Source organism: Poecilia formosa, unplaced genomic scaffold (genome assembly GCF_000485575.1).
Source record: "Poecilia formosa unplaced genomic scaffold, Poecilia_formosa-5.1.2 Scaffold100, whole genome shotgun sequence".
Lineage (NCBI taxonomy): Eukaryota > Metazoa > Chordata > Actinopteri > Cyprinodontiformes > Poeciliidae > Poecilia > Poecilia formosa.
In genome coordinates, this window is record NW_006800039.1 from 1,915,091 (window position 1) to 1,940,995 (window position 25,905).

Here is a 25,905-nt window from a genome sequence, read left to right on the forward strand (position 1 = left end):
GTTTTGTCTAAAAGGATCTAATGTGCTTGTAAAACCATGAATAACTCGGCATAACAACAAAATGTGAGCGAATGTGAGCCGTGACGTGGCTGAGGGGGAGGGGCTACGTGCGTCTCGAGCTTATTTGCACAGGGAGTCACTTCCGTGGAGGCTGCCATTACTGTGGTGAATGAAGAAAGCGTAGAGAATAGCGAGAGGCAGAGAGGGAGGGGCAGAGGAGCGGCACGCCTCAAGAAAGAAGAAAAGGTCTCTGCCTCTGGAGGAAGTGATTGTAACGGGGTCTTCAGCGGGAGGAAGCAGGTCTGGAGTCAGGCAGATTCGCAGCTCTTCCCATGGCTCAGTCGGCTGCTAACGGTGTGGAACAAGACTTGGCCACCAAGAGGCTGCACTCAAGGTAAGAACCCTTGGTAGACATACATTTATATAAGGGGGCCGATAATCTACTTTGTGATAAACCACATGGATGTAAAGCGGTTTTAGGGACAGAAACACAGGGGGAGAATAGAAGACGCTGCCAGCTCAGGGCTTTGCTTAAGGAGGAGCTAGTCTGGGGGAACCTCGTCCAGCCAGCAGCTTTCGACTCGTTTAAAAAGACCCATCCAGAGCAGCCAGAGCTGAGCTCCAAGCCTTCCCTCCTGGCTCGGATCATTGAGCCGCTGTGGCTGGAATGTACAGACTGAGAGGAGCCTTGGAAGATGTGGACGTCGGAGGAATGTTGCAGAGACAGACAGTCCACAGGTTGGACTTCATCTAGATGAGGCTTTGGGTTAGCTGGACCATGTAAAAAAAAAAAAAGCCAATATACTTAATTTTTAAGTATAATTTTATTTTTAAAAGTATATTTAATTTTTTAAAATTAAAAGCCCGTTTTTATATGCAAAAACGTCATTCGTTTTTGCATATGAGCACGTTTTGTCTAGAAGTTACCTTAGTCCTCCAGTCCTTGGTGTTTGTAAGTTACTTGCCTCTCATTTTGTTTTGTCAACCATTAGGCTAATCATGTCACCTCTAATTATCAGTATAGCCTCACAGACAAACTCCCAGTCATAGGGCTTAATAATCATGCCTCTGGGTTAATTACTATGCCTCTGGGTAATAAAACAAGCCCTGATAAATGGTGACTGGCTGTTAAGATGTAAGGGAAAAACGAGGTCCAACATGTTGACTTTCAGCTGGCAGACGCTTCTTCCATTGTTTGCCAACAGTAATCCTCCTGGTATCATCATATTTAAGTCTCAACCTTGTTTTGGGATGCTACAGACAATACATGCACACTCACTGTGGAAAGGTCATGTGTCCACCCCCTTATGCTGGTAAAATTAGAGGGGAAAACAGCATTGCTGTGATTAGCACGCTTAAATATAATTTGTGTGTCATTTTGTCAGGGGGGCACACCAACCTTGCAGGCTTTTATGAATGTCACATCTCAAGTCAACACTCAATTAACATTCCAGGCAGCCTTATCTGTGGAGCAGACAGTGAACAGTGCAGTGCCACAATGTGATTTTGGTTTTGCAAAACGATCTGTGTAATTAAAATGCGTAGCCTGTACAATCCTTTTGAAAGCATAAAAAGAAAAAGATTGACTTTCAATTCAGTACTTTCAATTCAGTGGTATCAACAACTTTATGGGTTCAAAGATCAACTGCAATTTTCGCTGAATATGTTAAAAACATTTTTAAAAAAAATTAAAATACCCAATATATATAATTCACGGTATCGAAGCATCAACTTTAAAGAGTGCAATATACAGTAGCAATAGCAACAGACTGTAAGATTTCATGCTATTAACAATACCTCATTAAATATTTCAAACACTTACTTCATCCAAACCCATTTCAGTTTACATGTATCATTATTGTTTACCGTCATGAAATATAACTACTTTTAAGAGGCATTGGTCAATATGAAATTGTCACAGTTAAAATAATATATTACTGTGTATAGGCAAACATCAAACAAAGATGTACAACATGATCTAACAGTGTGTATTTTAAACAAAAAAGGCAGCTATTGTGCTTCATACTACACACTGAGTAACATATATAACATATATAGTAACATATCAACTATTGGCGCTGTTTACATTTATTTTTTCTGTTTTTGATACAAAAGCAAAAACGTACAATGAACACTTGTTAAATTTAGTTTTTTTCAAGTGCCTTTTGTGCAGAGTTTTACTATTTTAGATCCTGTCCTTAAAGAGCAGCTCTACTAGAGTGATATTAACTAGTTTCTCAATCAGATTATCTTTATGGATATCCAGCCTTCACTTGGTAGGTTACTAGTAGCTTGTCAGATTTAGTGTTAAAACACTGTTACTTTAAGAAGAATGGTGTGTTATGTTACTTTACCTATATCACACCATCCTTGTTTTTCATTAATAGCAACGTTTGTTGGTCTTGTCACCAAGAAAAAAGAGGAATGCTGGTAGATTGGGGAAGGAGAGAACGGGAGTTTTAATCCAAATAAGTAAAATTAAATAAAAAAAATAAGTGATTTTGAAACCCTAACTTTTTAAAACTTTGATCGAGGCAGTTGGTCCAAGATTAGCTGGGTTGTATTGCTAATAGCCGTTAGCCTTAATCTGAGCACATGAATTTATAATTTGGCTTTCCAGCTTGCAAGAGGAATAGTCTTAAATTGTATTTGCTGTAAATGCTGCATACGTATTCTAGCTTTAAAGCTACTGGTGCCCACTTTAAATCATACTCAGATTTCTCAATATATTTTGCATCTCGTGGGATTTTTCTGTTTGTGGCTGCAGTCTGCTTATTAACTCTAACAGCGTTTAAACTTTGGCGTTACCTTGTAAATGGTTGGTGTCAAAATTTCCACAGAGTTCCCCCTAAAGGGAACGAAAATAATACATGTGGTCCTTTGACCAGAGCTTGAGATCCTTGGTTACATTGGAAACATTTTAAGCTATGCAAGACACTTTAAACTCCTTAAACATTCAGTATTAGCTACTTTTCTAATAAACATTGTAAGCTGAAGCAAGCAGCCAATAAAAGCCTCATCATAAAAAAATCAATGATACAATCATGTCATGTTTTATGGTCAGAAATGCACTCAGAGAAACAAACAGCTGAGGGAAAAGCAGCTTGGCATTCTTGCTTCCTACTAAACGTATTAACATTTAATCACCATGTTTTAAACCACATCCTCTCTCAAATTTTATACTTTATCTGCTTTTTAGATTTCGGAACAACTCCTGAGAGAACATATTTTCTTCTCATTTTTACATAATTTCCTTTCAGGAACGTGAAGGACATATTTTTGATCCTATTCCAAATAATTCAGGCACTGAAAACATGGCTGAGACGAAACACAATGACAAGGTGGCGAAGTGCACCTTTACAGGAGATTTGAAGAAAAGAAGAAAGAGGCTCTGTTTTAAGAGAAAAATACTGCGTGAGGAAAAACATTCCTGGAGTTTTTCTTTAGTTCCCCTGACAACTGGCCATGGTAGACTGTAATTATGGCTGTATTACTACTCTGAGCACAGGGTTTCATAGACATGCCAACAGTCATGTGGAGCTTTTTAAAATGAAATAGTAGAAAAAGATTTTTTTTTAAAAATTGTTAATCACCAGAACAGTCGGTGTATATAGACTGTTTATTAAGTGGAAATGACAATTTGAGTATTCTCTAAAATATAGGCCTACTACTGTCTTTATAGAAATGTCTTGAACTATATTTTCTCAGAAGGATCTTCTGTCTTATGCTAATACTTTGTTACAACTGACAGATGCTACAGTGGTGTTACAAACGTTATTCAAATTGATTTGCCAAATCGCAAACCCTCCATTGACTGATTTTATTACGGCTGACATACACCAGCATGTACAGGATTAATAATGAAAATAATTAAGTGCACAGTCAAAAAAAAAAAAAGATCCCAATTGTAGGGTTGAAATTGCTTCATATTGTATTGCATTTGTATCCTTTTTACAAATTTGCTGTTTAGAAACATATTGAAAAGTAAAATGATTTCTGCCTGGTATGGTAATAAAACATGAACATTTTAATGATTGAGGCATTTTTATAAAAAAAAAAATAAAATACAGCAATTAAGAACTAATGCGTCCTCTTAAACTTGCTGTGAGAGACACTATTTTTAGTTTGGTGATAACTTGACTATATAGCTTTTACAAGGGGATTTGCTTTTGACTGGGCAACATTCATAGACTTGCCTCTAACCAGCTTCTTTCACAAGCAATTTTGTTCTATCTTTTGGAAAGTTTACCGACATAAGTGTGACACAAACGCTCACTTTTAAGTGTTCATTAGAGGATAAAAGGGGAGAGCTTTCTGCTCATATCTGATGTAACTCAAACCACAAAGACTGAAAGCCAATAAAGTCCTGCCATAGAGAACAAAGAAATTGGTCAGTGTTTTGTTGTCTTAACTTTTTTCTTTTTTATGTGCTCACAAATCTGTGTATGTGTTTCACAGTGATTTTGGTCTTTCTGTTGCTTTTGTTTTGTCTTTGATGTTATTTCTCCATCACGCGGTCAGTTAGTGTTGTTTATTTATTTATTTTTACATATTTTATTATTTAGTTGTGTTTGAGATGAATTATTTCTCTTCCATTTTTGTCTTTTTCTGAAATAGAACCTCTTTTATTAACTGCAATAATATTCATGTTCTGTTCCCTGTAATCCACTTTTATTCATTTCTACATTCTTTCCATTTTACTGCAGAAGGGATAGTGCTCGACATCACATTTTTAAAAAATATTTTCTTAGCCTTTTCACTTTCTAAGCTCTGTGGATTTGTCAAAGTTATGCAAGCTTTTTTTTTTTTTGTGAGAGTTTAACCACTATAGAATATTTGAGTTCTTGCTTCATTTGGAAAAAAAAAAAAAAAAAGCTAACATCACAAAAGTTTAAACTTCTTTGCCAACTAACTTGATTTTTGTTTCTTGCATAGAAGAGACTAGACTGGGGTTTTTAAACGTGTTCTTTTGTAACATTATGTTCTTTCATTGGCCTTGTGGCTTTCCTCCCTCAGGCTACGGCTGCTGATGCCTGCTGCATCTTCTATTTTGTTCTTGTAGCCTTGACGCAGTCGAGGCTTTTGTGAGCATATTTTATTTATTAATTTTTTTGTGAAGTGTTACCATCTGTTTTTCTTACTGGAATTTTAATTTCAAAGCCTCAGAGTATCCATGTAAGAGTTCCACTAGTAAAAATATTTGTTTTACTATTTTTGGTGTTCTTAGAATTGGACTTTGCACATTTTTGAGGACTGTTCCCCGCAGTGGTAATCTGATCTGCATAATTTCCACATTAAAGACTTTTTTATTGCCGTCAACTTATTTAATAATTTCCAAGCACATTATTTTTTTAACCTTGTCTTTGTAATAAAAGTGACGTTCCAATGTTACCTGTGAAGCCTGAATCTGGCGCGACATTGTTTTAATCTAGTACACCCTGATATTCAGTTTGATTAAAGAATGCTGTTGTATTTTATTACTGAATGTTTCTAATTAAGAAAAAAAAAACACAATAGCGTGTAGCCAGTCTCATTTTGTACATTGCACATATTAGGATAAAGGGTGTTGAATGCACAGAGAGCTTTTTTTTTTAACCTTTTCTTTGAGGAATATCCCATTGAGATTTACGATCGCTCCCACAAGGATTCCCTGGCCAAGACTCACAGCAGTACATGGTTTCAATCATGTAAAACACTAGCATCCAATATCGCATGCCTTAAATTAATTGAGACTAGCTTCTTCCATTTGAGATCAGTTTGCAGTTGATTCAAAAGAATTGAGCAGTAAACTGAAATTACTACTTCTCAAAAAAATCTCTGATGCTGATAATAATGTTTCGTGCAACTGAAGATGATGTATTGTATGTACAAAGGACAGGAGCTAAATAAGCCAGTTTACAAGGCTGCGCTCTAACAGCCTTGTAAACTGGAAGTCGCTGGAGGACATATCGAACCTGAACATGCAACACTGCGAGAGATTGGTGATAAGTCCTGGAGCTCCATGGCAAACAGAGCGCAGTGACTAATGCTTTGTAGCAGGTGTCCAAACATGCCCAAAGATTGCATGCTCGTATAAAACATGTAGCAGCAACCAGTTGCTTTTTAGCCCTAAAATGGAGGAAAGACTTAATGCAAGGATAAGTGTGTTTGATAATAGATGGACATTCAAGTGCGACACAAAGTGAAGGACTCAGTACTAACCTCAGAGGTACACCATTAGTTTGAGAAAGGTGGACTATTGAGCTTTTGATTGAATTATAGAGTCCTGCACTGTGGTGTGTATTAGTTGAAAAGTTAAATGGATAATTTACCACTTATTAGGGCTGCTGCAGTAATGTTATGCAAATGCAGCTTTTCCTTAAAACCATATAGTGAGTTGGTTAAAATGTTGATTAAGAAAAATCAGTTGTTCTTCGCTCCCTCTGCCTGCAGCAACAGTTATAACAATTTGAAGTTTTCTCAAGGTAAGCCAGTCGGATTTCCATGATTTATCCCATATTTTATTTTGCTTTCTGTGTAATTCTGACAGTTTCGCTGTAAGCCTTGCAATGTTAAGGTAGTTTTATTCTGAGTTTCTTCTGACCTGATGTGTGAGAATATTAGGTTTTGGCATAATGTTTTCTCCAATTAAACCTTTTCTACATTAACCCCGATGACATCCTCGCATTTGTGTTTATTTTGCCACAATGTATTCATTCAATAGGTCCTTAGGCCTTAATTAAGTCCGTCTTTGCTGTTGACCTAATTATCTTTGTGCCCGGGTCAGCAGATGGGTGGATTACTGTGGGCCACTCACTTCACTGAACTCTAGTAAGAAGGTGCAGGTCACTGGATAGTTATGTTCCTCTCATTCCTTTTCTCTTTCTGAACGGGACAGCAGGCAAGTTTAAAAGTAATGCTGTAGTTGTAGTGTAACTGAGCTCATCTCTGCTGTAACCTGGAACATTTTATGTTAAGATAAAGAGGAAAAGGGGAGGATTCATTTTGGTTATGCATAGTAACAGCAGAAAGAACACCAGGAGACTTTTTTAATAGACAAAATGAATCATTTTTGAAGACTTCTGAAGAGTTTTTTTTATATTATTTTTTGCAATCCATATCTGGTGCTGATTTTTTGTCGAATTTAAAACGATTCCCTTTTGACTGTTTTGGCTTAAAAATGGAACTATTCAGTCTCTTTTTGGAACAGGCATCAAGACTTCCAAAGTGGATGTTATTGCTGATTGTTCTTGGATTGTGGCCATGACTTTCAGTTCCAACGTCTGCGCATTGCTGGACATTTTCCAGCTTTCTGGATTTTGGTGGAGCGATTTGAGGCTCTGTGGGATTTGTATGGAAGGACAGCTGGTGCTTTTGTTTTTCTTCTTTCAGTTTTGGAAAATCAACTTTGTGTAAACCCCCCACCACCACCACCAAAAAACAAAACTGATCTTTTTAATTTTTTAGTTGGGGAAATTTTCTTAAACATTACTCTCATCACAATGGAGCCGTGTCCTCTGACTGGAGCAGAGAGAGCCGTGTGCAGACTTGTCCACCATGGACCCCGACCACAGTCTATGATAAAGCCTTTGCGCTTGGAGCTCCAGGTGTACGTGGATAGGATGCGAACAAAGCAAAAACACAGGTGCTGTTTATGTGGATGGGGTCATTTTAGCACTTTGATGTAAGATTTTGAATCACATCTAGCACTGTGATTTATGATTTGGACAAGTAGAGAGAATTTAATCAGATAATGATGTTTATGCAAATTAATGTTAATGAAAAGCTGAGTCATAAATTTAGTGTAGGAACCATGGACTGAATATTCAAAGAGATCCTTCAAACGTTCTAAGAATGCATAAGAAACCTCATCCTTATTCTCTTCTTTGGAATAAGGCTCTTTGGAAAACAGATCAAATTCAAGGACATCCACCGCCTAACTCTGTATTCAACGCTATACCCTTTTAGGGATACAGCGAAACTGAAAAGCTTCCTATAAATTCTGGATTAGATGTTGTCTGATATAAGATTCTCAAGCTGTGAAGATAATCCTTTGTAAACATACCATCATAAAGATGCAATTACTTTTATGTAAAACTGAAAAGCTGCAAATATTCTGTCAAATTAACAAAAAGACATTACCCCTCCTTTCATTTACATTTATATAAAATCATATCTGTCTCTCTTACAAGCGAGGGAATTGTGTAGAAGCCTCTTTTCAGACATTGTTCAGCAACTCTATGCTTCATACAGCCTGAAAATAATCTTCAGTACTTTCTCTGGAATCCTATTAAAAGAACTTAAAAAAAACATACCTTTTTTTTGGGAGTAAAGGCTAACATTACTTTGCTGTAGGAACCATGAAAGAATATCAGCTTGTTAATTTCACTTGCTGATAGGCCAAGTAGGGCTCAGAAATAATGGAGAACATGAAATGGCTTGTGGATGTTAAGCTGCTGGTGCTCCACCGGTCTACTTCTTTTCTCATCTTTACAATATTTGCATGTACTGTATATTAGCATTAGAATCTGTATGAGATGTCAGAATCGAAGCATGGGAAAGTTCCTACACATGGCCAAACTGACAGTCATAATCAAAAAACATGGAAATTGAAGTGTAAAAGCCAAACAAGTAATAGTTCTCTCATTAGCATTTTACAATTGCGATTTTGCACACATTGATATTGCAAGGAAAGTTGACCTTTTAAGGTCTTTTAAGCTCTAATGTGCTGCTCATAGTAGAAAGCAAGGTTGCTTTCAATTCCATTTGCTGCGTCACTGAAGGACGGCTGTGTTGCTCCAGAAGGCAAACTGATGCAAACACTGATGAGTGAAAAGTGCAACATCTTCTCATGGGGGTTCAGCTTTGAGCTTAGACAGAGTTGCTAAGGCAACAGTCCACAGAAATGACTACAGAACCTGTTGTCATAGTGATACCACCAGCTTAAGATGTTGCACCTCCACTTCAGTAGCATCTGTGTTACTGTAAATGGTCCTGGGCTGCATAGTGTAGACCAGGTACATGTGAGCTGATATCTGACTTGTTTCCATCTTTCAGAATGGAGGCCTCTTGTTTGGAGTTGGCCTTGGAAGGTGAGCGGCTGTGCAAGGCGGGAGACTTTAAAGGAGGAACAGCGTTCTTTGAAGCAGCCGTGCAAGTCGGCACAGAAGACCTGAAGACCCTCAGTGCCATCTACAGCCAGCTTGGCAATGCCTACTTCTACCTCAAGGAGTATGGAAAAGCCCTGGAATACCACAGACATGACCTAACCCTGGCCAGGTGAACAGTCAGTTACATTTACAGTTGCTTTAGCTGAACGCAAATATGCTTTTGGTATATTACTAACGAAATGAACAAAAATGTTGGTTTAAAGTATGCAACACAGTGTAGTTTTTTTTATAAAAAGTGTAAACATTTGTACTTCAGTAGTTATAATTGTAAGTCACATATACATTTATAGATGCTATCTGTGTAGACATCTACATTCGATACAAAAAGGAGAGTGAAAGGTGGTGAAAGGTAAAGCTGGGTCAGCCGGTCAGTTTCATTGATGAGATTTTGCGCCAATTACTGGCCTATAGATGTTTTACGCTCTCAGGGTTACTGCATATGAAACATGAATTCAGTATTTTTAAGATATAAATAAATATAGAAAAGGAAAAATCATGCTTATTTCCAGACTTTATTACCTTGTGTCCTTTCCCTGCATCCTTCCATATTTTTTTCTTCCCTTTGCATCTTTATTTCTTCACATTACTTCCTTCATTGCATCCTTCCCTCCCTTCTGTCCTTGCTTTTTTGCTTTCTTCACCTTCCTTCCTTCCGCTGTGTTATCATTTAATTTATTTTGCCTAGAAACAGACCAAGAAGTGAGAGAATCCATAGTACACTGCACACAGAATTTCTCCAACCTGACCTGAACTCGGGTCACTCTTTTTACAGATTATTGCACAGTTGGACACGAGCAGAGAATAAGAAAATCTAAGTTATTGACTTTGAGTCAGACCGTGAGAAATATTTTATAGTAAAAGTTGACTACAAGCAGGATATTTAGCTCGTTAGTAATCCGGTCTCCTACAGTGAGTGCAGCTGGTACTTCAGCAGGGAAGTGATTAAACACCCCTGGGAGATTTACCTTGTTACATTACAGTCTCACTGGGGAGCACTGGGACTTGGTCCCTGAATTAAGCAGATAAACTGCATACATACCATACAACATGTCTAACGAACTGCATTTTAATACCTTAATACTAATTATTTGACGTGCTGATTAACATCCGAAAGTTATTTTTGTTCCAGATTGCGAATGTAGAAATGTGTTGTTAATTTTCTCAGAACCATAGGTGACAGAATTGGAGAAGGAAAAGCTAGCGGTAACCTTGGTAACACTTTAAAAGTGTTGGGGCGTTTTGACGAGGCTGTTGTCTGCTGCCAAAGACATCTGGATATTTCTCAAGAGCAGAGCGACAAGGTAAAGTGTTGCACCGTGTACTGATTAACAGAGATGCATAAACACATTTAACCCGTCTTGGACTGTAATGAAAATGACTTAAACAAGCACAGTATTCAGGATCATATGCTTCGGGATCCAACTTGTCTCTTCTTACTGTAATGCTGCAGGTTGGAGAAGCGAGAGCACTGTACAACATTGGAAACGTGTTTCATGCAAAGGGCAAACAGCAGCTGTGGGGCTGCACCCAGGAGCCAGGCGAGCTGCCCTCTGATGTCAGAGAGACACTGCAGAAGGCTACAGGCTTTTACGAGTATGTATTAATAATATAACGTATCCAATTATAGTTTTGCATTATTGCGTATTTGTTTTTTGTTATTGAGCTTAAACGGTAGCAGGTAGTACCATTTGTTTGAATGACAACTGAGGACTAAGAGTTGTACACACTCTTACCTCATGTTGGAGGTAAGACTTTGGGCTTTTTTTTTAAATGATGTTTTCAGCATAAAGCAAAAATGGCAAAAGCTTTCAAAATTAAACATGTTAAGCTATCTAATATAATTATGAGTAATTGCTTAAAAATGTACAAAATACGTGAACTGTTACAAAATTTTATTAAAAATAAAATTTTCTGTTTACTATATACAGTTTACATGTAATAAATTAGTGGCTGAAGAAACAACGTGGTCTTCAGTGTAAATGTTCTAAAATGATAATTTAAATGATCATCTTATGCAAAAGTCCAAGGAGCTCTAGCTACATACTGAATGTTCATAAATACTCCACAGTGTCACTCCCCCCTAAAGAAAATCTCCTACCTGTTTAGATAGGTATAGATTGTGCTACAAATGTTCATGGATATCATAAATGAGCCCAGAACATCCACTGAGGACCTGCAAGGTGTAATGAGAACCAACCAATAGACAGAAGTTGAAGCCTTAAGACAGAACCCATCCTCATTTGCATAATGAGGTAGAAATACATGATGTAAAATTAGACGGGAACATGTAAAACAAAGAAAAAAAAAATGCGAGGAAATAAAATGGGGGAAAAAAACAGGTAAAAGATTAAAGGGAGAAATTAAAGGGACAACTTAAAGAGACTTTAATGCATCTATAAGTAAAAGGGGAAAAACCACTAAAATTATTCTTTATCCAGAGCATTTTATTTTCTTAGTCATATAACTTAAAGGCCAATATACATTTTTAAATTCGAGCAAAACAAAAAATCTTGGAGAAAAAATGTGTTCCCATTACCATACTCTGTTTTGTAGTCAATACAAATAATGTTTGTAACCCTAAATAATCTAGACTTATGTTATGGTTTGTTTTCATGCAAGATTGTGAGGAGAAAAAAAGCTTGTCTTTCTCTATAGTTTATGTAAATATTTGGTTTCAACTGTATAGATTAACATTCTAGTACATGTAAAAATAAACAGTATAAAAATGTAAAGGACACGGAAGATATTGCCTGATAAATGTCTTTTCAATCATTTTACTAATGGCTGTTCTTGTTACTGCAGGATGAACTTGTGCTTGGTGAAAGAACTTGGCGATCGAGCAGCTCAGGGGAGAGCGTACGGAAACCTGGGAAATACCCACTACCTGCTGGGGAACTTTGTTGAAGCTATTAAGTTTCACCGTCAGGTGAGAGGTCAACTCAGAGACAAACAATACAGTATGAGTTTTGTTCCTGCTGAGAGACGTTCCTCATAGGACTTTGTCTTGTTTAAATGTGAGGTTGACTAAAATTTTACTTGCAAAATACTTTGGCCCATCAGTTCATCTAGGAAGAGGAGGGGACTGATATTTGTGGAATTTATTTTAAAGTTATCATTTACATATGTGCTTTTCTTAAAGCAAAAAAAAAACAAAAGTATGCATTTTTGATAAATGCAAGGGTAAGACTAAACTGAATGCATTTTGTTCTGCGTAGCAAAATCTGCCTTAGCATGCAGAAAGTGTTCTACTTACTGAAACAAGAAGAAAATTGGTTTTGTGATGATTCATTGAAAAGTGTAGCTCAGTAACTCGTCTTGTTTTCATGTCACTCATCATTTGAAACCTTTTCTTTTCTTTTGTGAGAAGCCCGCCTTTCCTATTACAAATCTATCAGGATGCAACAGAGCAGAACATGGTGCCTGTAAAAGGAAATAAAGGGGTGATTTGATCCACTAGTGCTGCAGAAACCCCTTTTTTAGGTAATGGAAAGAGGCCCAGCATAGCTTAACAGTTGAGCTACTTTTACTTGTGTATGCTCCATCAAAAAATAAATAAATGTGATTAAATAAAGCCAATAACGTATGGACTAAATGTTTTAATATTGGTAAGATGAAATCCAAAGTTCTGAAAAATGGTTTTTGAGCGTGTTGTTCTGTCATTTACAGCGGTTATCCATCGCGAAGGAGTTTGGGGACAAAGCAGCTGAACGTCGAGCTTACAGCAATCTTGGCAATGCCCTGATATTCCTGGGACAGTTCAACACAGCCACTGAATATTACAGGTGAAGAAAGAGTGCAGTCTCACATCTAGTGGAGGAACATCAAAGTGAATCTGGGTTAATCCCAATGCATGTCCCAACCCATTAAAAGCTAAAGGATTTCCATCTATCCATCTCTTCAGTCGCGTTTTTTCTTCCCCTTACCTATTCTCTTGTTTCCCATCTCAGAAAAACTTTGCAGCTGTCCCGGCAGCTGAGGGACCAAGTGATGGAGGCTCAAGCATGCTACAGTTTGGGAAACACTTACACACTACTGCAACAATATGAGAGGGCTATAGACTACCACCTGAAACATCTGTGCATAGCCCAGGAGCTCAATGACAGGTAAACGCAAAAAATACCAGGTGTCATGAATGCATTTATTGGGATTCTCCATATAACTAAAGGATCGACAATAGCAGGATCTCATATTATCACGTTAATAAACAGTAAAACATAATACCAACAACCAAAGATCCACACAAAGGAAGTCAGTGCGTCATGTTTGGTTTTTTTTATGTTAAGTGGTGTTTTTATGGGACATGGCTGCTAACAGCAAATCGACTCACAATTTGCAGTGTTGAAAATGCAAACAAGACAAAAGTATTTTTTTCAGACATGTCTGTCTGTATCTCATTGGGTCTGCTGCCAGTTCAGTTTCATTCCTCGCCACATGTGGTTGTGAAAAGTGAGTGAAAAAATCTCTTTTTGTCCCGTTTAGATCCATCACTTTATGATTTCCTTTTTTATTTAATAGACTTGACAGCAAAAAAATCAGAATGATCTTGAGGGATTTCCAACTTTTATGTAATTTAGTGCAAAATGGCAAGATCAAATAATGGACTAAACAGGCATGCCAGATGTTGGAACATTTTTTATTTATTTTTTTTTGTTTTGCTGGAGTAATATTCAGTGTTCGTCACTGAATACCACAAAAAACAAGTCATGATTATTAACGAAAATGCTTAACTTGACTATGATTGAGTAGTCTGTGTTGGTTTTGTTTTTGATAGAGTTGGCGAGGGTCGTGCCTGCTGGAGCCTAGGAAATGCATACGTGTCTTTGGGAAACCACAAACAAGCCCTCCACTACGCCCGAAAACACCTGGACATCTCTAAAGAAGTAGGACACTTTAAAAATCTCAGCAGTCCAATGCAGCCCGGTGTGAAGCCATTTTCTCGAACCCCCTCTGTCTTGTTGCCTCTTTGTTATCCTCAGATTGGAGACAGAAACGGGGAGCTAACAGCCAGGATGAATGTGGAGCAGCTGATGGAGGCTTTGGGAGTCAATGAAAGTGATCTTTCTCCCTCCAGTTCGGAGTTTGAGATGCAAGGTAACACCCAGGAAGTAGACTGCTTTTTAAGAAATATGGACGTCTATTGGTTTTTCAAGTACTTTTCACAGATGTAAGGCAAGTGTATGTTTTAGTGGCCGACTCTTTAAGTTGAGCTAAAAGTTTTTTTATTATAACATGTAATTTTGTAATGAGGTTCAGTCCTTTTAAGTGCACTAATCAGAATTTTATATCTTGACCTCTGTATCCCAACCTGCTGGCACAAATTTCTATTTCACAAGCATAATACAAGACATTTTGAGAAGAGCACTGTAAATGTTTCTTTTTCTAGCCTGTTACTGCTTTTAGCAGTAATTATTTATGATAAGAGCATTGCTTGTTTCATGCCCCGTGCGTTAAAGCGGTCCCTAAAACATAATCTTCACCATCTTTTTTGATGTTTGGCAAGGCTGATTTTACTCGAACAGTAATTTCCATATGATTTACCTTAAAAATGTAGATCCATATTTCAGCTGATATTTCTAATAGGCTACCAACATTTCCAAAAGTATTGTGTTCCCTGACAGAGGTTAAAGGTAAAAAAACCCCCAAAAAACAATAAAACACTTTTCATCTGCATTACATTCAACCTTCCTCTGACTGGCCAAAAGTTCTGCCTAAGTAGCCCAAATAAACTGAAGCAATCTCTCAATATGTCATAAAAAATACTGTTGTATATTAAATAGTTTATTTTAAACGCCTTACAAAACAAAAACCTGCTGAGTCTTTTTTCTACAGTAACAAGTTCTACCCTCAAAAGTGTTGTACTTGTGTATTGTGTGTTCAGTAATTGTAGAAATGTAGGATTTTTGAGTTTCTGACTGTTAAGCAGTAAGGAATGAAGCTGAAAATTATTTGATTCCAGTCAACAATTTGTTTTTTGGTGCATCTTTGTTTTTTCTAATTTTGAAGCGTGGATCAAGCGATTTGCTCAAGTAGGACATTTAATGGCAAGATCCTTTTAGTTAGAGAAGCCACTGCCTCTTGAAAATGTGTAAAAAAAATAAGTTTATTTATTCTGTGGCTAAACAAACTTTTGTGATCATTGTAAATTAGGAGAAGATGCATTTAGCACAGTTCTAAAACGTGCTTCACTCAATATTTTATGTCATCCCCTTTTAGTTTTGCTGTTTTCACAGTTAACCTCTATGTACACAAATTGGCTACATGAAGTTTAAAACCAACTTGAAGCAGGATGGTGTCTGTGTTATGTCTGAACTGAGGCTAAACATAACTTTCTATATCAAATCAAATGATTCAGCTGTTCACAAATTTGGGCATTTGAGCTTCCTAAAAAAAAAAAAAAAAAATAGACAGAAGCTGAGAAATCTCTTCAGTCCTCCTGGTCTGCATAGTGTCTGCATTCATGAACCCACCTCAGGGTAGAAACTGACACCCACATCAGACATTTCTAGCTTTGGAATCACAGCTTGGCAAACAGATGCTTTATTTAGTTTGTCTGCCTGGTTGTTTGCCCTCCTACCCACATTGGTCATCATGAGACCACCGCTGAAATTACTGTCTAGTGGGGTGAAAAAAGATAAACAGATGGCAGCTTTCAGCCCAAGTTGGTTCATTTAAGACAGTGTGAGTCTCTAATGTTGCTAAATATCACATCTGAACTGTGATGTAACATTTATTTACATAACTTTTTTTTTTTTTTTGCAGGAGCCAGACCCAAAATCACCAAGAGAAACAGCATGGACAGTGTAGAACTATGGAAGTACTCCTCAGACAAGGTGGTGTGTCTAATCTCACATGTTTTGTTTTTTACTGTTTTTTTTTTTTTTTAATACTCTTGCTCATCTATCCGTCTCTAATGTGCTGCGTTGCCACAGAACGGTGACAACCAAAGCATGGAAAATATTCAGAGAAGATCCAGGAATCAGCTGTCGCAACCTGGTAAAAGAAAAGGTTACCCGGACAGTCAGTCGTCTGATGAAAGGCCCTGGTTGGACTCCCCTGTTGACACCGATGATATCACCGTTCAAGTTACACCTCCAGTGTCCGTAAGTAGTCACACCTTTACTGTTTTATCATGTTATTATGATTAAAAAACACATTCGCTAAGCTAGCTACAGCTTAGCTAGCTTAGCAACATTTTTAGAGATTTTGCAGTTGGTTTCCAATTGCCAAATTTGTAAAGCTCCGACCTGCTGACGTCGATTTCATCTGGTTCCAGTCTGTCTTTAAGAACTCTCAATAACAAAATGTACTTTTTTACTACCATTTCCATGAAGTGGATATGAACATAATTACAGATTTACACTCAAGTAAGACAATAATTTCTCTGAAACAGTTCAGTTTTTTTAAAGCTGTTGAATCTTTCGGTTTCTGCTTTGCTGAAAATCTTCAACTACACTAAAATAATGCAGGTTATATTTAAGAAAATTAAATACATCTGAAATGAGTTGCTGCAAATTTTAATTGCTCCTTTACATGTCCAATTATAGTTTCCTTTTTTTCCTTTTCAGCTGCATTTAAAAATGCTAAAATGTCACTTATGCGTATTCAATTTTTGTTTTCAAAGAAAATATCAGCTGTGTCCAACTCGATATGAAAGTCATTGATTTTGAATTCATGGATTTTCTGTTCATATATTTATGGATGCTTTATGGAAGCTTTCTGTAATAATCATTAATCATTTATCCACCTTATTTCTATAACTTCTGATGCTTTGCTTCTGGGCTAGAAATCTTAGATTTAATTGAACGCTCTGTTGCAGAACAAATACAGACAGAAAATGTGGGAATAGCAATTATAGTTTAAATAAAGTGATAATATAACCATAGCTATACTTTCATCTTTAAAAGATTGTGTGGATGACCTGATAAAAATGGACTCTGATCATATATTCTAACACATTTAAATTAATCTTAGAGTGTGTAGTGGAAAGACAGAAGGGTGTCAAATTAAATTTCATATTTTTCTGGTGTTTTCTAAGCTTTTTTTTTTTTTTTTTCTAAGAGCACTTTAATTATTTATTGGACAATTTTTAAAAGGCAGTTTTCTCCCATAGGTTGAGAATGCGGTCAGAGGCGTAAACACCAGAATGTTGTAAACTGTTTCGATCCTGTTTCACTGTGAATAAATGTTTAACACAGACTTCCTAAAGCCACGGGTTAAGCTTCATCTCATTGTAGGTGCAGCACTAAAGACACCTAAACAGCACACGTGGTTCTATCAATCTCCATGCGTTGGTTATCATTACAAGAACTTTAATGCATACCAGATAACAGAAGAGCTTCTTTGTATTTCCACTGACTTATTTATGAACAACCCACTGATGCAAAAAGTATAGAAAATAGCCAAGTCTTATTCTGGTGATAACAACACCCACACTGAATATTGTCAGTCTGACCCGATATCGTTTTAGTCTGGGGTGTTCACAGATAGAAAGATCAGATCTGTAGTTTCCAACCGACTGATCACAAATTAGGGCCTCTGAGGCGTAAAATCAGACACTTTTTGTGCATTTTGAGCTTGAGCTCAAATTTTGCATTTTTTATATTTTAAGCGTAATTTGACATTTATTTGACTTTTTTTTTTTTAGCTTTGGTACTTTAAAATCACAAAAAGAGACTTGCTTCATTGGTGTTCTTGCTAACAATAGGGGGGGGAAGTCTTTTAAATCCACAAACCTAGTAGATTTTATGTGGTGTTAAATGTGTACCAATTGGGGATTAGTTCCTTGGTACCCTCTGTAAAATGTCAGACAATTATTGCAGTCACTGAGGGCTCATCTTAGCAAAGACAAGATTCAGATTTCTTCTTGAGTTACACCAAGAAGACCTCAGAGACACTGACTCAGTTTAATTTCTTTCAAGGAAATATTAAACCAGTAAACCTTTTTGAATGTTCATTTCGTTAAAGTGTTCATTATGAAATTATGAAATAAACGTGCTGGCAACATTGTAACAATATCTTGTAGTTTAAGAGCAATTAGCAGTTTGCTGTGAATCAGAATGTTTAATGAATGTGCTCCGTCACAGCTGCTGGAGCCTCACACCCCTGCAGCACCTAATCATCTGCCAATGTGATGACATTAATTGTTGTAATCAGTTGTTCTGACAGGACTGAAAAACATGGAAATTACTTGTGTGCTTCATAATTGTTCATCTTAACTGAGTAGAAAATTAATTTAGATGTGAATCTTCTTCCTCTTGACAATGTTGAAGAGTACTCATTATTAGGTTTGACCATTTTTGGCAAGTTATGCATTGAGATGGGTTGCGATTAAAATCCTCTTGAGATTTTTTCACACCTTTACACGATTATTATACATGTAACACTACGCGCTGTTTTTGATATTTACATTTTTTTTCTTGTTAGAAATATATGAATTTTCTCCTAAAGGATTTTTATTTTCCAAAATGTTCTTAAAAAGGCATGCAATTACGAGACATTTTTTTGCATTGACAGTTTTCCAAAAACGACATACATTTTGTGTGATCTACTTTAATTTCTTAGGACAGAAAACTTCCAAATCTCTAAGCTTAGTTTTTGGGAAAAAAAAATAAAAATAAATATATATATATATTTGTATTTGTATTTAATTTGTTCTGGACATGGACATTGGTAGGAGTTTGTCCTGTAATCGGGTTTGCCAGTTTGAATCCTTGCATTGTCGGTCTTTGCCTGCTGGTTGTAGTCAGAGGGCTGGAGGCACCAGTGCATTTTGTATTTGATGGTGGCAAGCCACAGCTGCCCTGGTGGAGTCAGAGTGTGAATGTGTGCATTGATGGGTGAACGGCTGAATGTAGTGTGAAGTGCTTTGGGGGTCGTCTGGTCTTGATAAAGTACTATACAAGTACAGTCTGGATGTATAACTTATTTCTCAATATTTATTTGGCTTGGCAAACTGCTGACAATATTCTCGGCTGAAGCATCTGAAGTGCTAAGCTAATGCTAGCATGCTACTTTTCTGTTTTCAGATATCTTGTTAATTTTGGTGGCAGTATATTCCAGTTAATGTTTTACACAGAAAATATGTTTTTTTTTTCACTGTTTCACAAATGTAATCCTCTGATTTGACCATGACATTTTCATGCAGACAGCTGTCTGAGCACAGCGTCCAAACAGATCATGTTGCATTGAAGCAGCCAATGCAGTGTCTCTTTCACTCTCAGAACGACGTGACCAGCTGTTTTTCATGAGCAAAAATATTTCCAAAAAGCAAAATATCTTTTCCAAACTCACCTAAAACTAATGGCATGACTCACTCATCATTCAGCTCTGCGAAAGCGCGGTAATGATTCCTTCATTTGATTCAGGTGTGTTATAGAAGGGGTGTAACAAAAAAACAAAAAAAAAAGAAGGCTGATGGCTCTCAAGGAGTGGAATTGGTCACCAAGGCATAGTTTTTATTTGCTGTTTAAGTTACAGGTTCTATGTTAAGTTGGCATATTTGGAGCATTGTCAGCTCTTATGGCCACAACCTGTCCTACCCCTGGTCTGTGAGGGTTGACGTAGACAAGGCGTCTCTTCTAAACCATCATTCACATTCTCAGTCAAATTCTTTTGTAGCTTTCTTTCCCTACTTTTCTCTGTCCCCTTTTCTCTCTCCCTCTCGATCATCACATGTTCTTTTCTCTTGTTCTGTCATTGTGGCCTACTTGACTAATTGGACATCACAAAGTAGGAAGTGACTAGATCCACAGAGAATCCATTGGGCCAAGGACACAGGACACAAATTACTAGAAGTCACACCAGATTAGACTTTTTGAAAAGCAAAAAAAATGCGTGGTTCCTCGTCAGTTTAGCGCATCTGATCCCTACTGGAATAGCCTGCTGCCAAGCATTGCTCGCATAACTACTCCCCCTGCATACATCTTTCTACCCTCCATCTCCCCTCCTCCCGCTTTGTCCCCCACAGCTCTGCCTCTCAGCTGATAATGTGACCTTGATCGGAGAACTGGTACCCTCCCCACAGGGTCAAACGCTTAGCTTCCCATAATGAGTTGTTTTCCCACAGTGGGTGAACAGGACAAAAATGGCCTGCCAGAGATCTACATAGAGGGAGAAAGAGAGTGAGAGAGGGAGAGAGAAACTGAGAGACCGGAGGGGACAAGGTAGTATGCAGCTTAAAAGAGGCCTGGAATAGCGGACTAGCAGAGTCGAAGAAATCGGAGGCTAGTGGTTGTGTTTAGCAAAGGGAAGAATATTGAGTCTTTGGGCGATGGCAGAGAAGAAAGAGGTGTGAGCCAGACATGTGAACAGAGTGATCCAGAAAGAGTGGAATGCGAGATAAAGGCTAGACAACAACCTGCTGCTGGTAAGATGTTTCACTTTACTTGGAGTTTTTATACATTTTAAAAAGGGTAGCAGAAGGATATCTGTTTGCATTTTTGGCATAGATGTGTGGCTAACAGCAAGCTATGCCTTTGGAAATCTCAAAATAGGGCAGTTCAGATGAAAAACACAGGAAACGCAAAGGCATAAGTTGGAGACTACATAGTCCTAGCAGCGTTGTAGACCATGTAATGACATGCTAATGTTGAAGTGAAGCGGCCAATCCTTGGGCAGTTTCTGTACTTTCATAAGCACTTGTGCCATGATTTGTGCTACAACTGCTGTTTTTGAGATTGGAATTACTACTTAAAAATTTTGTTTTTTACAAATTTTAGGGGGGAAAAAATAAAATGGAGTTTGAAATTAACAGTAAAACTGACATCACAGCTCTTGTATGTTAAAAAGAATAGAATATTGTAATATTAGATACTTTAGTTACATTTTTTTCATCAGTTACTTACCCAAACCCTGCTTTCTCTACACTGTTGAGTCATCCAGCAAGTACCTCATCATTATTCTTACTAAATTTATCCATCTGGTTAATCCATCAGTGTTTGCTGCCACCACCATAATGTTGGGGGAACATGTCATTTTTTGTAGTTGTCAGCATGTCATTTTAGATCATGCATCATATTATCAGAGTTGATCACCTAAGCTTTGGGTTTATGACTTAAAACTTGTGTTCTGTAAAGGCTTTGTAGTTTACCAATCCAAACAACTATCAGATAATTCACAGTGTTCAGCTGCAAGCTAAAAAAAAACAAACAAAAAAAACACAAAAAAAAAACAACATATAGAATGGCAGCATTTAGTTCACCTTATATCAATAACTGGGTTTTTAAATAATAAGAGGCTCCATCTTGTGTTACAACCAGGTACTACAGGAAATATGAATTACAATATATATATTGAAGAATTTATTTACAGAGGTTTTCCTATTCTGATATTGTTTAAGGAAATGGATTTGTAAAGCTATGATATATCAGTTACATAAAAGATGTTTGTAAACCAATTTGTTATGTTTGTCTGATTTGCATAAAAGTAAGAATGTACAAATTACTGCAGCTTGAAATACCTTAGTATGGCAAAATTATGGTAGTTTTAGTCAAGGTTATTATAAAGTAACATTCTTAATCTTGTCCTTGCCAGGATTCATCAATGAAACAAGAATGGGATCATTGGACTTTCTAGCAGAGATAAACCCATCCTAAAAAATATATATTTTGTTATTGAGTGATTGACGATCTCATTTTCTTGGACAAGTAAAGACAATTAAGAATTTTAAATTTGTAGTGACTTTCTTTGCAACTACATCTACTGTATGTCTCTTGATATTTTCTTTATTTTGATCCATGCATATGTTCTCTTTTTGCATTGTCTGACATCCAGCGTCTGGGCTATAGGCGCTTTTATCAAAAAAGTCCACCATTGTGAGAAAAGTTTATTTTGCTATTATGAAAACACTTGAGGGTTATTTTATTTACTCATATGGTGTAGTTCATCATCTGGTGGCTCAGGAGAATGAAAACACATGATAAAGAGTGTAGTCATTTTTTATTTTCAGAAACTGGGCCGCGACCCCTCCGATGAAGACTGCTTCTTTGACCTTCTCAGTAAGTTCCAGAGCAGCCGCATGGACGACCAGCGCTGCCACCTTGATGAAACACAGAACGGAGATGACACAGAAGGTGCTGCCAACACATCCCTAAATGAGATGATAGGTCAGTTAATTTTTTTTCTTCATATTTTCAGTTTTAGTCAATGTGCACCTGGGGGGAGAAGCCAATCAACCTAAAACTTCACACTGGGAAGTAATTTCTGTGTTTTGTGTTATTTTTTTATAGATCCTGCAATTACCACATCCCCCCAGACTGAGGAGCTGTTTGACTTGATTGCTAGCTCTCAGAGTCGCCGCCTTGATGATCAGCGTGTTAGTGTTGGAAACCTCCCGGGACTTAGGATTACTCAGAACAACCTGGGACATCTGGTTGGTGAGGGAGATCATCAAGAACCCAGCGATGATTTCTTCAACATGCTTATTAAGTGCCAGGTCAGAACCCCATTCTTATACAAATGCTAAAGTTAAATTGTCATAGAATGCTGAAACACATTAAAGACGTCAGGGTTCCTGTGCAATCATAAAACTGCTAAACTGGAATGTCTAATTTTCCAAATCTGGATAAGTTGGAAAAATAACAAAATTATTATTATTATTATTTTAATTTACTGCCGGTTTACAACAAATGTCATCCTTGGGCACTAAATAAGAAAAACTGGTCCAATTCACTTGCAGTTGAATGAAGTGAATTCAGTATAATTCAGGCATGAAGGCAGATTAGGTGCAATGAGATGCAGTTCTGCTTGATCCGACATATAACACTAGACGTCCTAGCTCAGTTTCTAGCATCAGAAGTTATTTATGTAAGAAACCTCAGCCTTTGACTCATTGACTTTGATGGAATCCATCATCCTGAGCAAGCATGTGGTGACAGTAGCAAGAATGAGTTGTACATATTTTGAATCCAAAGAAAGGAATTGCAAGATTTAAGTTTTTCTGCAGCCAAGCATGTGTCATTTATCTTCATCTTGCCTATTAGTTGGTGCATCTTTCATAAAACTCACATTGATATAATAAACATCAAGCTTAGCCAGTATCAGGATTTCTTTAATATCGTAACTATGTTGTCATCCCAGTCGGTGTGTGCAACAAGTACTGTTTAAAGTTCAAAAATTATTGGCTAACATTTTCCGAGTATTATGAACTTTCATTATAGATGCTAATGTCACAGCTTGCTTGTCTCATGGCAGCAGAGGTTCACACCAGATAAATGCTAAAGGTCAGAGTAATGGAAGAAAAGACGAAAATGGACATATACCGAAAGATATCGTCATTGAGTTATTTTCCGATATCATTTCCATCACGAGATTTTTTTAAGATCATGCCACTCTATTGCAAAGCATCCAGGTAATTTTATTCATATATTCTCGTTTAACTTCTTTCATTTTTCTGGCCCTAGTCCTCTAGGATTGATGATCAACGGTGCTCCCCACCAGAAGCAGGCCCTCATGCCCCCACAGTGCCTGATGAAGACTTCTTCAGCTTAATCCAGAGGGTACAGGCAAAGCGTATGGATGAGCAGCGTGTCCACCTACCCTCAGATGACCAGGACAGTTCTCAGTCCCCTGACCAGGAGCCACCTGGTGACTTTCCAAGCTAGGACTTGGTGAATAATGCTGCACAACTTGTCATGTCATTTAAAATAGAAAACAGTGGCGAAGGCAGGATGAACAGGCAGTAAAAAAAAAAAGAAAAAAAAAAAGGTACTGATGGGTGAGCTAACCTGTTAATTAATGAAGAGAGAAATTTCATGTGCAATAGGTGGTGCCCTGTTAAATGTTACTTGATGTATTATGTATAACGTGTGTAAATACGATGTTAAACAAAATGGGAGGCTCGAGGAGTCTGCAAGAAGTCTAGGGTGGCTTAACAAGGATGGGAAAAGTGTATATACTCAGTCTAATGCCTTAATCAGATGATTTTTCAGACCTGAGATTGTATTCCCCAGTGTCAAATGCATTTTTGAATGCACAGGTTGGGCATACAGTATGATGTGGAGAGCGAAACTTATAAAACGGTATAATTGCAACGGGAGGCGTGCACTGACGTTTGTAAACATGAAATATAATGTTTAGAAATTTAATTCCATTGTGCTCCGATTAATGCTGCTTAGTTTTATCCTTGATCTGTTTGTGGTTTCTACCACTTATAGTGTTATCTGTGCAGTAACAGTATTAGTGTGTTGGCCTTTGACAAACTCATTTGGTCATCTTGAGTTATTTTGCTAATTATTTTGATAAAACGCTTTTTTTTATCAACTGACAAAATGAGAAAATTGTCATTGTTTTTTGCATTAAAATTCTAATTCAAAATTTTCTAGACCAAGGTTAAAGGGCAAATTACGTACATAGCTTCTTTATGGGTACAGACCAGCGTTGCTAATTTAACCTTAAATTCTTTGAATTTTTAGTTTTTAGGTGATTCTTTCAGTTGCCTGTGATTCTTTTGAAGATCTGGCAACCAATTACATTTCGCAGCTTTTATTTATTGGTTAAAAGCAAAGAGATGTTATGTTTCTGGTACGTATTCGTAGCACACTGCCTCAATGTGGTGAAAACTTTTTGCATCTGTGAATTGAAGGGTGTGGTCTTTAATATGAGTGATATTGTGATTCAGCATCACAGTTCTGCATGATTACTTTGGTTGTGCTAATTGTTGCTATTATTATAAATGCTTTAGAATAACCGATTGCAGATAAGTGCATTTTTCAGTTTGTTGGTTATAAAGTACGAGAGTTGTATACCAGCCATGGGCTGGTGTAAGAATCTCAGGGTATAACCTTGAAGAAACACCATGGGTTTGCGATATTATGAAATTTACATAAATTTAAACTTGATCTCATTGCAATTACTTAAAACAGAAATGCAACAAGTAATCAAAAATGCTGCAAAATAAACTAACACTTTTATTGTTGCCACCTTGGTATCAAAGATGCAAATTGCCTGCTAAATTTTGAAGTATTTCAAAAAGGGAAAAAAAAGAACTAGTTGTGCAGAATATTAATTTATTTATCCTCTAGTTTCTGCCTGATTTTTTTTTTTTGTTTCCACGTAGAACTGGTAAATTGTCTAATGTGTAAACGATAAAGAGCCCAGCCGACTTCCAGCCACCTGTATGCAGCAACAGGTGAGAGAGAGCTGACTTTGTGTTACTGCTTCCTCAGTTCGCTCCCTGAACAAACTGGTTTCTCTAGCCCTTCTTGCAGCATCTCTTTAAGACTGACTTTAAACCACAGGAATAAGGTGGAATTCCTTGCAGTTTTCAAAGCATTTTTTTATTCTTTAAATGGTGGTATACTTTGACAGTTCTAACCAGCCAATGCCTGGTACAGGCTACACATAAAAAGCTTAAATTTGCAAGGACTCTGAAATTAAGACCTGCTACAAAGTACCGCATTTGTCGTACTATAAGCCGCTACTTTTTTTTCCCCACGTTTGAACCATGCGCTTTATAGCCCGGTGCGGCTTTTCTGTGGATTTTTCTTCAACCACCAGGGGGCTCTTTAGCAGGAAGTGAATCATTGGAAGTCAAAATTGGAAATCAAAGAAGAAAGTGCTGTTTTTCATTTAGAACAAGCACATATGCTAGCAGCAGGCACGGCGGAGAAATGTTTTCAAACTCATACCCCCTCATGGAAAAAAACACGAAGAAGTTCATATGACGCAGCTTTTAAGTTGAAGGCTACCGATATGGCAGTACAGATCGATGGCCGCTGTGCGTAAGCTCTGCGTGAATGAATCCAAGGTTCGGCGTTGA

The 25,905-nt window shown here is 37.3% G+C and overlaps 1 protein-coding gene across 1 annotated transcript; it reads left to right on the forward strand.

Moving 5' to 3' along the window:
- The first annotated feature begins 124 nt into the window (after nucleotides 1-124).
- On the forward strand, nucleotides 125-24,411 carry LOC103142777 (G-protein-signaling modulator 1-like). Its single transcript, XM_007558996.2, has 14 exons — nucleotides 125-394; nucleotides 9,037-9,258; nucleotides 10,315-10,450; nucleotides 10,600-10,742; nucleotides 11,952-12,075; nucleotides 12,816-12,931; nucleotides 13,097-13,252; nucleotides 13,921-14,029; nucleotides 14,126-14,240; nucleotides 15,909-15,979; nucleotides 16,079-16,249; nucleotides 22,096-22,252; nucleotides 22,376-22,581; nucleotides 23,549-24,411. Exons 1-14 carry the CDS (start codon nucleotides 333-335, stop codon nucleotides 23,747-23,749), a joined length of 1,989 nt encoding a protein of 662 aa, XP_007559058.1. The 5' UTR covers nucleotides 125-332; the 3' UTR covers nucleotides 23,750-24,411.
- The last annotated feature ends 1,494 nt before the right edge of the window (nucleotides 24,412-25,905 follow it).